Raw genomic sequence first — 14,366 nt, 5'->3', positions numbered from 1 at the left:
GCTCACTTTGGGCTGGGTACATGGCTCACACCTGTAATCCCAGCACTTTGAGAGGCCAAGGCAGGAGGATCACTTGAAGCCAGGAGTTTGAGACCAACCTGGGCAACCAAGCAAGACCTCATCTCTACAAAATAAAATTATATAAAAAATATTAGCCAGGTGCAGTGGTGTGTACCTGTAGTTCCAGCTGCTGGGGAGGCTGAGGTGAGAGGATGGCTTGAGTGCAGGAATTCAAGGCTGCAGGGAGCTGTGATTGTGCCACTGCACTCCAGCCTGGATGACAGAGCAAGGCCTTGTCTCAAAATAAAATAAAATTAAAATAAATACAACAGGCTCAGTTTGGCTACTGTGTGGCAAACAGATTGTAGGGATGCAAAGTAGACTCAGGGAGACCCTTTACAAGGCTACCACCATGACCTAGGTAAGAGACAATGGTGTCATCGGAAGGTGTGAGAGGTGGTTGGAGTTTAGAGATATTTTGAAGGAAGAGCTGAAAAGATTTGCTGATAGATTCTTGTGGAGTGACAGAAGTGGAGAGGAGTAAATTTGCCATATATTGTGCTGGCGGATACTGGAGGAGAAGTAGTTTGTAGGGGATGGTCAAGAGTTTGAGTGTGGACATGTTACATTTGAGATGCTCATTAGATATATGAGTGGAGATGTTGAGAACTCAGTTAACCTTGAGTCTGGAGTTTAGAGGAGAGGTCCAGGGTAGAAATATAAATGTAGGAGTTGTCAGTGTGTAATTACTCTGTGAGACTGGGAGGGATCACCTAGGAGAGTACAGATAGAGAAAAGAAAAGATCCAGGAACTGAACCCTGGAACATTGTCATGATTAGAGGTCCAGCAGATGAGGAAGAATCAACAAAGAAAAAGGAATAGTGTCAGGAAGAAGGGCATGAGAAGAATCAGAAGAACAAAGAGAGTAAGATCCAAAAAGCCAAGAGAAGGAAGTAATTTGAGAAGGAAGGAGGGATCATCTGTATCAATTACCCACATTTTGTACTGGAATCAAGCAACAAGACTGTGTATTTTCTTCCAAGAACCCTTGGTACCTCAGAAAGAGGTACAGAGGAACAGAGGGTTGAATTTCAGCTTGTGTAGGAAAGAATGTTGGGGCATGTGGATTAGTTATCTATTGCTCCATAACAAACCACTCCAAAGCTTAATAACTTAAAACAACAATTTTTTTAGCTCATTATTTTGGTGGGTCAGCACATTGGGCTGAGCTCAGCTGGATGGTTCTTCTTGTCTGAGCTAGGCTTGGCTGACCTTAGCTGCACCTGCTTATACATCTCCAGTCAGGTGACAGATCAGCTGGGCTGACTTGTTGATACTGATCTTACCAGGAATACCCCAGGTAGCAAGGGCCTTTGTCCATGTGGTTTCTCATCCTCTAGCAGGCTAGTCCTGGCTTTCTCACAATGTGGTTGCAGGGCAGCAAGGAAAAAAAGCAAAAAACAACAACAAAAAAACACCCAAAGCATAAGCATTTCTCAAATCTTTGCTTGTGTCATGGTTGCTACTGTCCTGTTGGATAAAGCAAGTCTCAAGGTCGAGTCCAGACTCAGCATGAGAGAAGAGTACCCAAAGCTTATTGACAGAGATGTATGAACAAGTTAGGACCATTACTATAATCATGCACCCAACATGAGAGAGCATAAGCAGAGCAGAGCCGAAATGTACAGAGAGGCAATAGATGATTTACCTGAATTGACTTGCAAGTAGTATTACCTACAGCTATTATTCTCATCATGATCTTTGCCAAATACAACAAAGGCTTATTAATAACTTATTTATCACCTATTTAGAGGACACTGAAAAGAAATAAATAGTGTTACTAAAATTAGGATATGAACATAGTACTTTCAGGAAGAATAAAAATTATTTTTCACCCATTCTAGTTGAATAATTTAAATTGCGTAAAGTTTCCTTTAATTTTTTTTTAGAATAAGCACTTCTTGGATTAGCCAGGAATCTACTCTTGCTAATCACATTCAATTACCCCCAAATTTTTAATAAGAAATATTAACTGAGGAAACAAATACAGATGAAGAAGATAATATGTATATTCCTGAAGGATTTCTATATTTGCTTCGTAATTTTTTCTTTTTCGAGACAGGGGCTTATTCTGTTGCCCAGGCTGGAGTGCAGTGGGCAGATCTTAGCTAACTGCAACCTCTGCCTCCCGGGTTCAAGCAATTCCCCTGCCTCAGCCTCCTGAGTAGCTGGGATTACAGGCGTGTGCCACCATGCCTGGCTAATTTTTGTATTTTTTTTGGTAGAGATGGAGTTTCACCATGTTGGCCAGGCTGGTCTCAAAGTCCTGACCTCAAGTGATCTACCCACCTTGACCTCCCAAAGCGCTGGGATTACAGGCATGAGCCACCATGCCCAGCCACTTTCATAATTTTAGCATGAAAATATAATTTTACTAAGGGCTGGTTAGATCATTGCCAAAGCTGTAAGAGAAACTTCCTCTCTGTTGAAGTCCAGCTGACCACGGGAGCCTCTGATCATTTGAAAGATTTTCAAAACATCAAATTCAAGAGAAAACCCATTATGAATCCTATGTTTCTGGCTTCCCCATCTTGCCACATCATTTTTCTCATTCCTGCTAGATAAAGACAGCCTTCCCTCTCAGAATGGGTCTGTTAGATGATCCAAGAAGTTTCCCAAGTGAAAACCAGGAGAAACCGGTGGTTTGATGGTTATTAAGATACCTCAATTTTTATTAATTATTTTAACACTGGACTCTGAGGGTTCAGTCACTTCCAGACAGCCAGATGGGTGTTCTGGGTCCTTTTCCTCCAGTGTAGGGTCTTGGTGAGGCTATTTTATTGGTGCATGACTGAGATTGTTGGGCCAGGATGGAGAATAAACCACTTACAGCTGTTTGCAAAGGGCAGTTCAGTGTAGTGATTGGCCATGATTCATGCCATGTTCAGCAGTTGATTCATCCTCAACCCGAGAATGTTCTTCCAGGCTCCATGTCCTCAGAATGGGTACTGTTGCATTCAGTAGCCTCAAACTGCAGCCTCGCAGGTGACACTTTCTTGCTTTCAAAAACTTTTGTTACTGTCATGTGAGTAGACACGCATGCACAAACACACATGCACAAATCTCTATTTTTGAACAGAAGTTTTGACTTGATGACTCTGTGTAAACATGTCTATAAACAGAAGCAAAGAGTAAAGCAGAGTCGGGTTTTGCTACAGAAATTTGCTCATTAACACCTTTCCATGGAGTGAGAGGAGCAGCCAGAAAATTGTTTCAGGATCAAATGAGGGAAAGGGTATGAAAATGCTACAAAAACCATTCAGGCCAGGCTCGGTGGCTCATGCCTGTAATCCCAGCACTTTGGGAGGCCAAGGCAGATGCATCACTTGGGGTCAGGAGTTTGAGACCAGCCTGGGTAACATGTTGAAACCCCAGCTCTACTAAAAATACAAAAAAAAAAAATAGCCTGGCATGGCAGCGGGCACTTGTAATCCCAGCTACTCTGATGACTGAGGCAGGAGAATCGCTCAAACTCGGGAGACGGAGGTTGCAGTGAGCCGAGATTATACCACTGCACCCCAGGCTGGGTGACAGATCAAGACTCTAAAAAAATCAATCAATCAATCAGTATTTTGTGAATGTGAAGTAGGTTATAAAAAGCCTTTCCCTTTCCTATTTTTTTTTTTCTGGATGTAAATTAAAGCCTTTTGTCCCAATTGTCCTAATGCCGCCAGTTGGGAGAGTAGGTGCCATTCACCAGGAGAGTCCAGAAACAATCTAGGGGTGTGTGTCTTTTGTGTATGGGTGTTTGCACAGCCAGCACTCAGCAATCAAATAGCTGTTGGGTAAATAACATATACTCAACAAGTTAGTACCTATCCTTGTTTTCACAGACTACATTCTTTTATTACTCATTTTATATGATGTTAAAAGGTTAGGTGAGAAAGATTGTGATCGAATAAATTTGGAAATGTTGGGTTAAACGAAACCAGATGAATCTCTCTGTGACAGAACTGATCAGTCTTTGATATGCTAAGGTGCATTAGGAATCTCCAAAGAAGGAATATAGTGAGCATTTCCTACATTTAGGGAACTTTGGCGAGGAATGTCCCACTTGGCTTTAGTGTGCCGCGGAATGCTCTTGGCAGATACTGCCTTATCCCATAGATATCTCGACTTTGATTGTTCATGGCTTTTAGGGTGCCAAAGTGTACAGACTGAGAACTCGAAATTCCCAGGGGAGGCAGAGAGGAGAAGGGAGGAGGAGGGAGAAGGGAGGAGGAGGCAGAGGAGCATCCGGAAGGATACACAGCTTCCAGTTGAGAAGCTGCTCGCCTACTGATGAAGTGCATTTATTCCAGACAGTTCTCCATTGTCAGGGATAGGTGTCCTTATTTTCTAAATTTGGACGATTGACAATAGAAGAACAAGAGGCCCCTAGACACCTGCCTCCCGCTTGTTTCCCACAGAGGGGAGACGATCAGTCTTTATGCTCAGCCAGACCCACGGGCTGGCATGGTCTGAGGCCAGAGGCAGCGTGAGTCTCAGTGGGGGCTCTCCGGATCCCATTCCCCCACAGAGTTCCAGAAGATGAGAGTCCCCACCCTGAGGAGGGAAAGAAGGCTGAGTGACTCGCCCTGTGTGAAGGGCTGCCTTATCTGGGGTCATTGTATGGGAGAGCAAAGGGAAGGTGTTCTAGGGTGTGGGAGGAGGGGGAGCCCTGGCTTCCAGGGCTGATTTGCCGCTTCTCAGCTCTGTCCTGGACAACACACTTCACTTCCATGAGCTTCATGTTCCTCACTTGCTAAACAAGGGTGGCAGTCACCAAATCAGTGGCTCATAATGATCCATTAGCAGTTTTAAAAGCTCTCAGCAAAATCCTTGGTACACAGTAGGTGACCCTGGTGGGGAGCTATTGGAGGGCATGGGGTGCTATCTTAGAGTCTCCACATACCTGTATGTCTGGCACAGAGTGGATGAATGAAACGTATTTCCTGAATGAACAAATAGCTCAAAATCAAAATGTAAGTGGGTAGTAGTTGCCACAGTTAGAGAGAGAGAGTATGTTTGTGTGTGTGTGAGAGAGAGACTGACAGAGTGAAGCCCCTAGTGATGGGGTATTATGCAAAGAATAAGGCATAGTTGAGTTTTTGCTATGGAAATTTGCTTATTGATGCCTTTCCTTGGAATGAGAAGAGCAGCCTGAAAACTGAAAATTGGAAACGGAATGTTTTGTAGTCAAAGTCTATGTAGTAAAGACAATAGCCAGAGAGAACCATGTGTGATACATGTCCCTGGAAATGCCCATGTAATTTAAACCCTCTGCAACACTATCCAGAGTGCTGGGTATTAAAAAGAGGGCATGCTGCATGGATGCCACCCTTGCCACCATTCCCATGGTCACGGCGGGGTGGTGGTTAATGAAACAGAGATGGACACCCAGGGCAGCGCTCACTGAACTCTACAGGCTGAGCACTGCAAAACGGACTTCTGAGCAGCCAGCTTCTTAACCCACGCTGTAGTATGGGTGGTTTTGTTTTTTTCTTTTTCTGTATCGTTTCTTCTTTGTCCATTAAACTGGAATGAAAGGCTACAGACATTAAACTGTGCAAATAAAATAACCTTGAGAGGCGGCTGCTCTAGTTGAAACTTACCGTCTCCCCTGTTGCTATGGTTACCTCCAGCAGGTCGCCCAGTGAGAATGGCTCTGTCATCAGCAACGAATCAGGAAAGCCCAGCTCAGGGAGACGCTCACCCCAGAATGTAATGGCACAGCAGAAAGTGACAAAGGAGGAGGCAAGGAAGAGAAATGGTGAGAAGCCTTCCCGCCAAGAACCACCCCCAGCCACTCCCACGCGTGCCTGCACACACATGCATGCACATGTGTGCGCACACTCACACAGCCACTGGGCTCTGACCCTCAGTCGTTCTTTCTATTCTGCCCCACAAGGGCCAGGAGTCTATATGTACCCCTTGGATTTTCACCTTACCCCTTCTCTGAATTATCCTGTCTCACTTCCTCTGCCCCTGTTCTTGTGAAATTGTGCAGTTCCTTAGGAAAAACTTTTTACAGAATGAATTGATGTTTGCTTAGAGGTTTTTCTAATTCTCTAGTTAGAAATCCTCTTTAAAAATTTACAATTTCTAATCACGTGAATTGATGCAATTTCTTGCATCAGGTCCACTAAGGCAGCAGATCTCTGAAATAATTGCTCATCTTGGAGATTCCTCTCATTTTCCTGCCCTGACTCCCCTGATAAGTTTCATGGGTTCATTCTGTGCCACTGAGTCCAGATATTGCAACTCCACTTCTCCCAGGAAAAAACTAACCCAAAGCAATAAAGAAACAGATCTGTCATCATAAAAAGAAGAAAAAAAAAAAAGCTTTACACTTCTGTCTTAATTCTCCAGGGAAGCTAAACTACTTAGTTTCTCACACAGATCTCTCCTTTCCTGTAAGGATTGACGTTGGGGTTTATTTATCAGTCATCTGAGCACCATAGCTGTGGAGTGGCATTGTCCATAGATGGCCTCTGTCAACATCATTGTGCGGCTCCCTCTCCTGTTCCCACCTTGGTTCTGACTCTCATCTCCATGTGGCCCTTCTGTGTGTGATACTGGGTTACTGGGGCCAGAATTCAAGTACCCAGCACTACTGATTTCAGATCAGGGAAAAGTCCTTTTGGACTTTAATGGGTTGTAGGTGGAGCCTTACAGAAATGCCAGGTGAAAAGCTAAACCCTCTGGCACCCTGCTTATCTGCACTTCCCTTTCAAAGGAATTTGTGTAGTTCAGGGACTCTCTCTTGAAGCTAGTGTTGGAATTTTTTTTGTTTTCAAATGTCACTTTTATTTCTTTTTTTTTTTCCCCTAACTGAAAAAGTAAGAGCAGAGGAAAAAAAAAAAGAAATAATGATACAGTGGATTTGTATTCTGTAGGGGAAATGTGCTCCCTGTTCCCATTTTCAGCTATTATATAAAGCACTTGTTTAAACTGTCATACCTATTTGGTTGTTGAAATTTTTTCTTTCCCTGAATTCTGCATGCGTGTAACACAGAGGCTGTGCTTTCTACATCAGAATTGGGGTGTGACCTGTGGAATTTTCCTGAAATATCTGCCCCACCTGGGACCACTAGACATCCTGCCATCAGCTCTGTCGAGTGAGCACGCAGTCAGAGGTGCTCTAGATCTTGGAAAGGGAGCTTGAATTCAGCAACTTTCTTCTCTTTCTTCCTAGGATGAGGTGCTAAGAGAGATGGGTAGAGAGAGTGAGGGGACAGCAGAGACAATGAACAGTGAAGCCATATGGGGAAGGTTGTTTTAACTAAATATTGTGATGGCCATCGCAACCTATCCAAGATGGTGCTGCCTGCCCTCCCAGCTCCGCCTCCTCCCTCTCCTCCTGCCCTTTCCTTCCTTCCTTTCTTTATATACTTCCTGGAAATTTACAAGGTCAAATCAGACTACTCACTCCTCCAGATGCCCCACCCACCCACCCCACTCCTCAGAGGACCCCAAATAACTCAATGTGTGTCTTTCTCTGACCTTTTTACTATGCATATGGCAACACACATGTATCTTTGTTTTTTGTTGTATTGCTTTGTTTTGTTTTATTAAATGGAATCAATGTGTGTATTGTTCTATGCCCTTTTTCTTGCTTTAAACTGTGCCATACAAGGCTGCTTTCTTTATGAATACACATTTGCAAAGTGATGTCTTTCCCCTTCCCTGCAAATAATGCATAGAAGATGAGAGAGTGGGGCTGGTTCCTGACCCCAACACTCCCCACTTAGCTGGTAAGATTCTGGCCTGCTCTAGATGTCCCTGCTGACCTTGCCCATTTCCATTTCTGCTTGTCTACCCTCTCTGCCTGCCTCTTTATTCTATTTAGGTCACTTTGATTATTTAAATATAAGGCTCAGAAATAAAACAGGTGGGTGCATGAATGAAACGCAATTACTATGCCAGGTTGAGGTTTTTGCTTGTTTGCTCTATTAAAAAGCCATCCTTCCCAGGGTTAGAGTGCTTGCTTGGTTGCGTTTTATTTTTGCCTAAAGTAAATCCAGTGAATTTGGGGGTCTGGTTGCTTCTGTTTCACTGTAGGTTTCTATTCTGTAAGGTTTTAGGTTTGAAATTTTCCAATAGAAACAATAGAACCAACTTGTCTCATGTAAAACTCAACAGACATCAGAATTTTAGGATAGACCCTTATGAAAACCTACACTTGTTCTTTTTATCAGAGGGTTCCATTTTATCATAATCCTAGGTTAGAGTTTACCAATAAAATCAATAATGTATTTTATTGCATTGGAAGATGAACCAAAGGAAGGAAGGAAGAAAATAACATTGAATGGAACTGTGGAATTGTGGAGGAAAAAAAATGTCTATTTTCATCACTTTGCCAGCTTGCAAAAAGTATTGGGTCATTCTGGCTCAGGGTCTCATGAGGTCATAGTCAAGATGTTGGCCTGAGCTGTCATCTAAAGTCTTAACTGGCAAAAACCAATAGATGTGGGCATGGACATGGTGAAAAGGGGAGGCTTATACACTGCTGGTGAGAATGTAAATCAGTACAACCCCTGTGGAAAACAGTACAGAGATTCCTTAAAGAACTAAAAGTAGATCTACTATTTTATCCAGCAATCAATCCCACTCCTGGGTATCTACCCAAATGAAAAGAAGTATTATATGAAAAAAGACACTTGCACATGCGAGTTTATAGCAGCACAAGTCACAATCACAAAGATAGGGAACCAACCAAGTGCCCATCGACCAATGAGTGGATAAAGAAAATGTGGTATAAATAACTCATGGAATACACTACTCAACCATAAGAAGGAATGAAATAATGTCTTTTTCAGCAACTTGGATGGAGCTGGAGGCCGTAATTCTAAGTGAAGTAACTCAGGAATGGAAAACCAAATACTATATATTCTCACTCATAAGTGGGAGCTAAGCTATGAGGACACAAAGACACAGCGAGTGATATAATGGACTTTGGGGACAGAGGAGTGGGTGAGAGGGGGGTGAGGGATAAAAGACTACATATTGGGTGCAGTGTACACTACTTAGGTGATGGGTACACTAAAATCTCAGAATTTACCACTATAGAATTCATCTTTGTAACCAAAAATCCCTTGTACCACAAAAGCTATTGAAGTTTAAAAAAGAGAAAAATGAAAATAAAAAATACAGTCTTGATGGCGGCTTGCAGGATGGTCAGTCATGGCTCTTGACTGGGGACTTCAGATCCTTGCCGCATGGACCTTTCCATAGGACTGCTTCAGGGTCCTCAGAATGTGGCAGCTGGCTTTCTTTAGAGTAAGTGATCCGAGAGAGCAAGGTGGAAGCCATGATTGACTGATTGATTGATTGATTTTTACGACTAAGCCTTGGAAGTTACACATTGTCATTTCTGCAGTTTCCTATTGGTTACACAGGTCAGTCCTATTCATCCTGGGTATGAATATCAGGAGGTGAGAATTCTTAGGAGCCACCTTATTGGCTGGCTCTCGTAGATGGCTTGTAATAGCAAGTGTCCAGGTGGCAGATAATGGTGGCCAGGCCAGAGCTGCCCAGCAAAACTATACTCTAAAAATATAGATGCATCTGGTAACACATTCAAATAGAGATTTTCCTCTGTCATTGGCTGCTTGGTGGCCTGCTATTTGCAAATCAGCCCACAGAACTTTAAAAAAAATCCAATTATAACCCATTGTTACACTCTGAAGTGTTTTAGCCACTTTGTAAAAATAACAATTTACTTGGCTTAATTTGACAAATCTTCTGTGATTATGATAAGTGACGGAATGATACAAACTATGTGTTTCTCAATAATTTAAATAACATCCCAGTCTCTTGAGCAGACAGGAGGAAAGATGAATACACTGCTATTACATTCATATTTTATGTAACACCTCTTTTGCTCCTAAATTGTATACTGGTTTAGTCATTTGAATAGGCTTAATGTATCTCTTGCCTAGCCATGCTCAATAAGCTGTCATTCTTATAGTTACTTAATGGGAATATGCTTTAAGAACAAGTAAATCAGCAAGAAACCAGGAGCTCTGGAACTTCCGTCAGCTTAGTTATGGAAGCTCAAGGCAGACTGGTGTCTTTTAGCAATTGCAGCAGAATTATCTGTCAGAAGGGAGGATTAATTTAACAGAGCATAGGTAGAAATGCTTCTACTTAATTAGGGGAGTTGTCTGTAGCTTTAAATTAGTTTCTCTGGCGGAATTTTCATAGCTTTCTTTTATTTTAGACAAATAGAAGAAACCAAAACCCAAATCACTGGGGAAGCAACCTTCAGAAGGGGGGAAAAAAACAATGTGTCAGCCACTATAACTGTGGCTTATTGACCAAGGAAGACTTGTTACTTTAACATCTTGTAAAGATTGGTAGCATTGGTGGCTGAACCTGAACTGAATGCTGTTAGTCTGAGGATTGTCAAATTTAAAGGGTAGTTACAAGGTTTAGCCAAACTCACTTTTCTCACTTCTAACTGAAACATAGAGAAAGACGTTACTTTTTAATTATTTTTCAACTGTGTTATGTCATAGTTTTGAAAGAATGGTCCTTACTGTTTAAATTCAAATCTCTACAGTTCTTTCCTACCCATTGATAAGGCAACGGAGGGATAAATCATACAGATCTTAAATTTAAGGGAAAACTGCTAGCAATAGCGAGCGCTTGTTGGCACAGAAGCAGATGCTGTCATTTCTGAGGTTGTTTTGAGTAAAGTAATGTCCTTCGGCTGTGAGTCTCACATAAATTCTCCTGGGATCACACAGCCCCCCTACATCAGAAAATCGATGTGTTTATGTTGTGCTTCAGTGCCGGCGAGTGATGAAGAGGGGGGAGCAGTTCTATTTGACAACTCCAGCAAGGTGGCCGCTGAACCCTTTGACACATCTTCTGGGTCTGTGCAGCTCATTGCCATAAAACCCACAGCCCTCCCCGTGGTGCCCCCCACCTCGGACAGGAGCCAGGAGTCATCGGCAGTCCTCAACGGCGAGGTGAGTGCCTGGGGACCCAGAGCAGGAGATGGTCTGCTCAGACTTGGGAAATTCGGACGAAGGAACAACACCTGTGAATACTGGGTGCAGATTGCACCTAGGGCCATATAGGTCATCTTTACCTCCGCATGTACCAGACCTCTGCAGAATGAATCAGGACACAGGTCACCCAAAATGAGTTTGTTGGGTGATGTTTTCAGAGCACTTCCTGTGTTCATTAAAATCCCAGGGGAACTTTTAAAAAAAACGTGATTATGAAAAGAAGCATCAGGCGTTCCACTCCGCGACCGCCTCACACACACAGCCTTTTGCCTTTCTTGGTAACACTCCTAAACTGTCCATTGTGGGATGTTGCTTGTAGTGGGGATAGAAGGGGCTTGAACTGAGAGGGAACCAGGGAAGATAATGTCATATGGACAGGGATGTGGGCCACTCTATGGACTTCGAAGTGACATTTATTCCTTTGAGCAAACTTGAAACAGCTCATTGGCTGCTTCCAGAAAGCTATCAATGGATATCATGATGCTAATCAACTTTCCTAAGAGTCTGAAAAAAAAAATTGTAACATTCACCGTAGAGTGATGATTTCATCAAAGAAAATTAGATAGATAGATAGATGCCAGAAGTTAGGTAAAAATTATCTGCGTTTCCTTCATCTTCGGCAGCAGAGTGGCCAGTGGACTGAAAATGTTTATGAACTTTAAGAAGATGCGTTTGGACCCTACAAGTGAACATTCAAATTACATGTGTGCCCAAGCATGTGCACACACATGCTCTTAATTTTTCTCTGTTCTTAAGCTGTCAGGTTGGTTGTTCATTTCATTTATTTATACCCAGCTATTGTTACCTGAAACAGGTGGGAGATTTCCAAAGTTTTAAAGTCTTTTTCCCACCACACATCAAGGAACATGTTATGGCCCTATAAAGCCAGGTATTGTAAATATGCAGCATCTGGGCCCCTTATAAAAGCATTTTACAGACCCGACTCAGAAAGCAACTCTTGTTTTCTGGGCAGAAAGACTCAGATGACCTAAAGATGTGATGGGTAAACCTTCATCGATTTAAAAAAAATAACTGGTTGTGGACATACAGAGCACTTCTTTTTCAACCTCTTCATTTTTTTAGACCAAGAAGCTGAAGCTTGAGGGGTCAAGTGGGTTGCTCAAAGTCACACGGCAGGTTATGGTGACAGCCATGAGGTGGAGGTCCCCTGACTTCCTGTCCAGTGCTCCTTTCCTCTCTTTGACTTACTACAGGCTATCAGAGAATAATAGCATTGTGCTTAAAAGAATATGGATTCTCAAGCCATGCCTCAGGGGATTAAACCTCAGATCTTTTACTTACTGTGTGTCCTTGAGCACGTTAGTTCATTTCTCTGTGCCTCAGTATCTCCATTTATAAAATAGGGCTGCTGTGAAGATCAAATTGTTTAATATATGTAACGTACTTAGAGTAGTGCCTAGCACACAATAAGCACTTTTATGATAATTATTGTTACTATTGTTGTTATCACCACCCATTAGACAGCCAATGAAGAAAGATCATGTACTTTATGCCCCTCGGCTCTACAATTTGAGAATCTGGATGTCTTCTCAAAACCAGTCACAGCCACTGAATTTTCTCTTGGGCACAATTCTGCCACCAGACATGCAAACCCCATAATTAGAGGCCTCTGAGGTTGACACTAATGCATTGATAACTGCTGTTGATTTGGACCCTCTGCTCAGCTATGGACACATGTGATGGCCACCAGGCCTGGATCTTTTCATCCCAGCTTAATGATATGAATGTCATAGAGACAGATTCCAAATCTGGGATAGATTCAACTTATCACCCCCTTTTCCTCCCAAGCCCATCACCGTGTCAAAGAAGGAGAGCAAATCAGCATCTTCCTTGTCCAGAAATTGATGCTGTATTTTGGTAGTTAAAGGAATGGACCTTGCTGGCATTTGGATTGGAAGAGAGCCCTGAACTGTTCTCTATAATTTGCTGCCTTGTGGAGCCTGACACAGATTGTCTTGTAATTTTCTTCCTCCTTCTATTATGGGTGGCTGGTTTAAATGAGGAAAGCACAACCCAGAAACCATACATTTTTCTTTTGTAAATTACATGACATTCTTTTAAAGATTATTTTTAAGAAAACAGGAAGTTTGGAAATGTTGATGTGACATTCTCATCATTTGTTATTTATTTAGCACAGTCACTTGCTTATATCTCCAACAGGTTGCAAGGTACATTAGCCACGTTCCCTTCTGAAAGACCAGACTGCCTTTGCCCTATAGGGTAGGACCTGGTTGGTGTTAGTAGCCATACAAGGCTTCAAAATTACCTATCTCTCAAGAAAGGCATGGATTAAAAAAACATGCTGTCGGATGCAGGTTGACAGTGTGGAAAGGCATTGGGAGCGGCCCCTTCCACCCTGTCTGTCCCAACTCAGCCTCTTCAGGAACTTGCCGTCTTATCCTGGACACCAGCTGAAGGGCAGCAAAGGCCACTGGGTTCCCCAGGACTGGAGCTAGACTCAGGGCACTGAGAACTGGCAGAGGCACCCACACAGAGGGACCAAAAGGGTGTAGGCATAATTAAGGCCAAGCCACATTGCTGAGAGCATGGAGTCAGGCCTAGGCCTGAACAGAGACAGGACAAACCAGGGAGAAGAAAGCCTTGGAGGAAGGTCTCAGGTGATTCAGGTGAGTGCCAGGCTCCACATTATCTGTAGTCTACTGTTGTGGGCTTGCCCAGAATGGGACGCAGGTGGGTCTGGCTAGCTCGGAGGCCCAGAGGTGATGCCTGTGATGGGTTTCTAGAAGTGATAACCTCCTGGTGAAAGTCTCCCACCTGCTGGCCTCACTGGGTCAGGTGTGGGCCTGAGACTGTCTCTCCCCCCAGGTGAACAAAGCCCTGAAGCAGAAGTCAGACATCGAGCACTATCGGAACAAGCTGCGCCTCAAAGCCAAGAGGAAGGGATATTACGACTTCCCTGCAGTGGAGACGAGCAAGGGTCTGACCGAAAGAAAAAAGATGTATGAAAAAGCCCCAAAGGAAATGGAGCATGTTTTGGATCCAGATTCAGAACTCTGTGCTCCATTCACTGAGTCTAAAAACAGGTGCAGTCTCGAAGGGATTCTGTAAAGGGTGCTGTATCATTGGTGGGATAAGGGCAGGTCTTGGGCAGTATATCCTGGTCCCTTATCTGGTACTGTAGGATTGTGATCTTTGCAGTCCACTGATCTGTACCACACTGGTCTGTGCAAGCAGGTGCTCTATAATGAGTCTGAAGGAGAATAACATTAAAGCCATTAAAAAAAAAAAAAACACTTGGGCAAACAACCATAATTGTCCTTTAG

General features: G+C 43.1%; 1 protein-coding gene across 2 annotated transcripts in view; it reads left to right on the top strand.

Annotated features, from left to right (window-relative positions):
• The window catches only part of KIAA1549L (KIAA1549 like), a 287,806-nt gene that overhangs the window by 216,448 nt on the left and 56,992 nt on the right, over positions 1-14,366 (top strand). For both annotated transcript variants that reach the window (XM_015114556.3, XM_077963111.1), the window contains exons 13-15: positions 5,686-5,813; positions 10,838-11,019; positions 13,909-14,126. In XM_015114556.3, the coding sequence (XP_014970042.3) occupies positions 5,686-5,813; positions 10,838-11,019; positions 13,909-14,126 (528 nt within the window). The remainder of the gene's footprint in view (positions 1-5,685; positions 5,814-10,837; positions 11,020-13,908; positions 14,127-14,366) is intronic.

This window comes from Macaca mulatta, chromosome 14 (assembly GCF_049350105.2).
Source record: "Macaca mulatta isolate MMU2019108-1 chromosome 14, T2T-MMU8v2.0, whole genome shotgun sequence".
In the NCBI taxonomy this organism is placed as follows: domain Eukaryota; kingdom Metazoa; phylum Chordata; class Mammalia; order Primates; family Cercopithecidae; genus Macaca; species Macaca mulatta.
The sequence above is the reverse complement of the archived record's forward strand: the minus strand, read 5'-3'. Positions and strand labels throughout refer to the sequence as shown.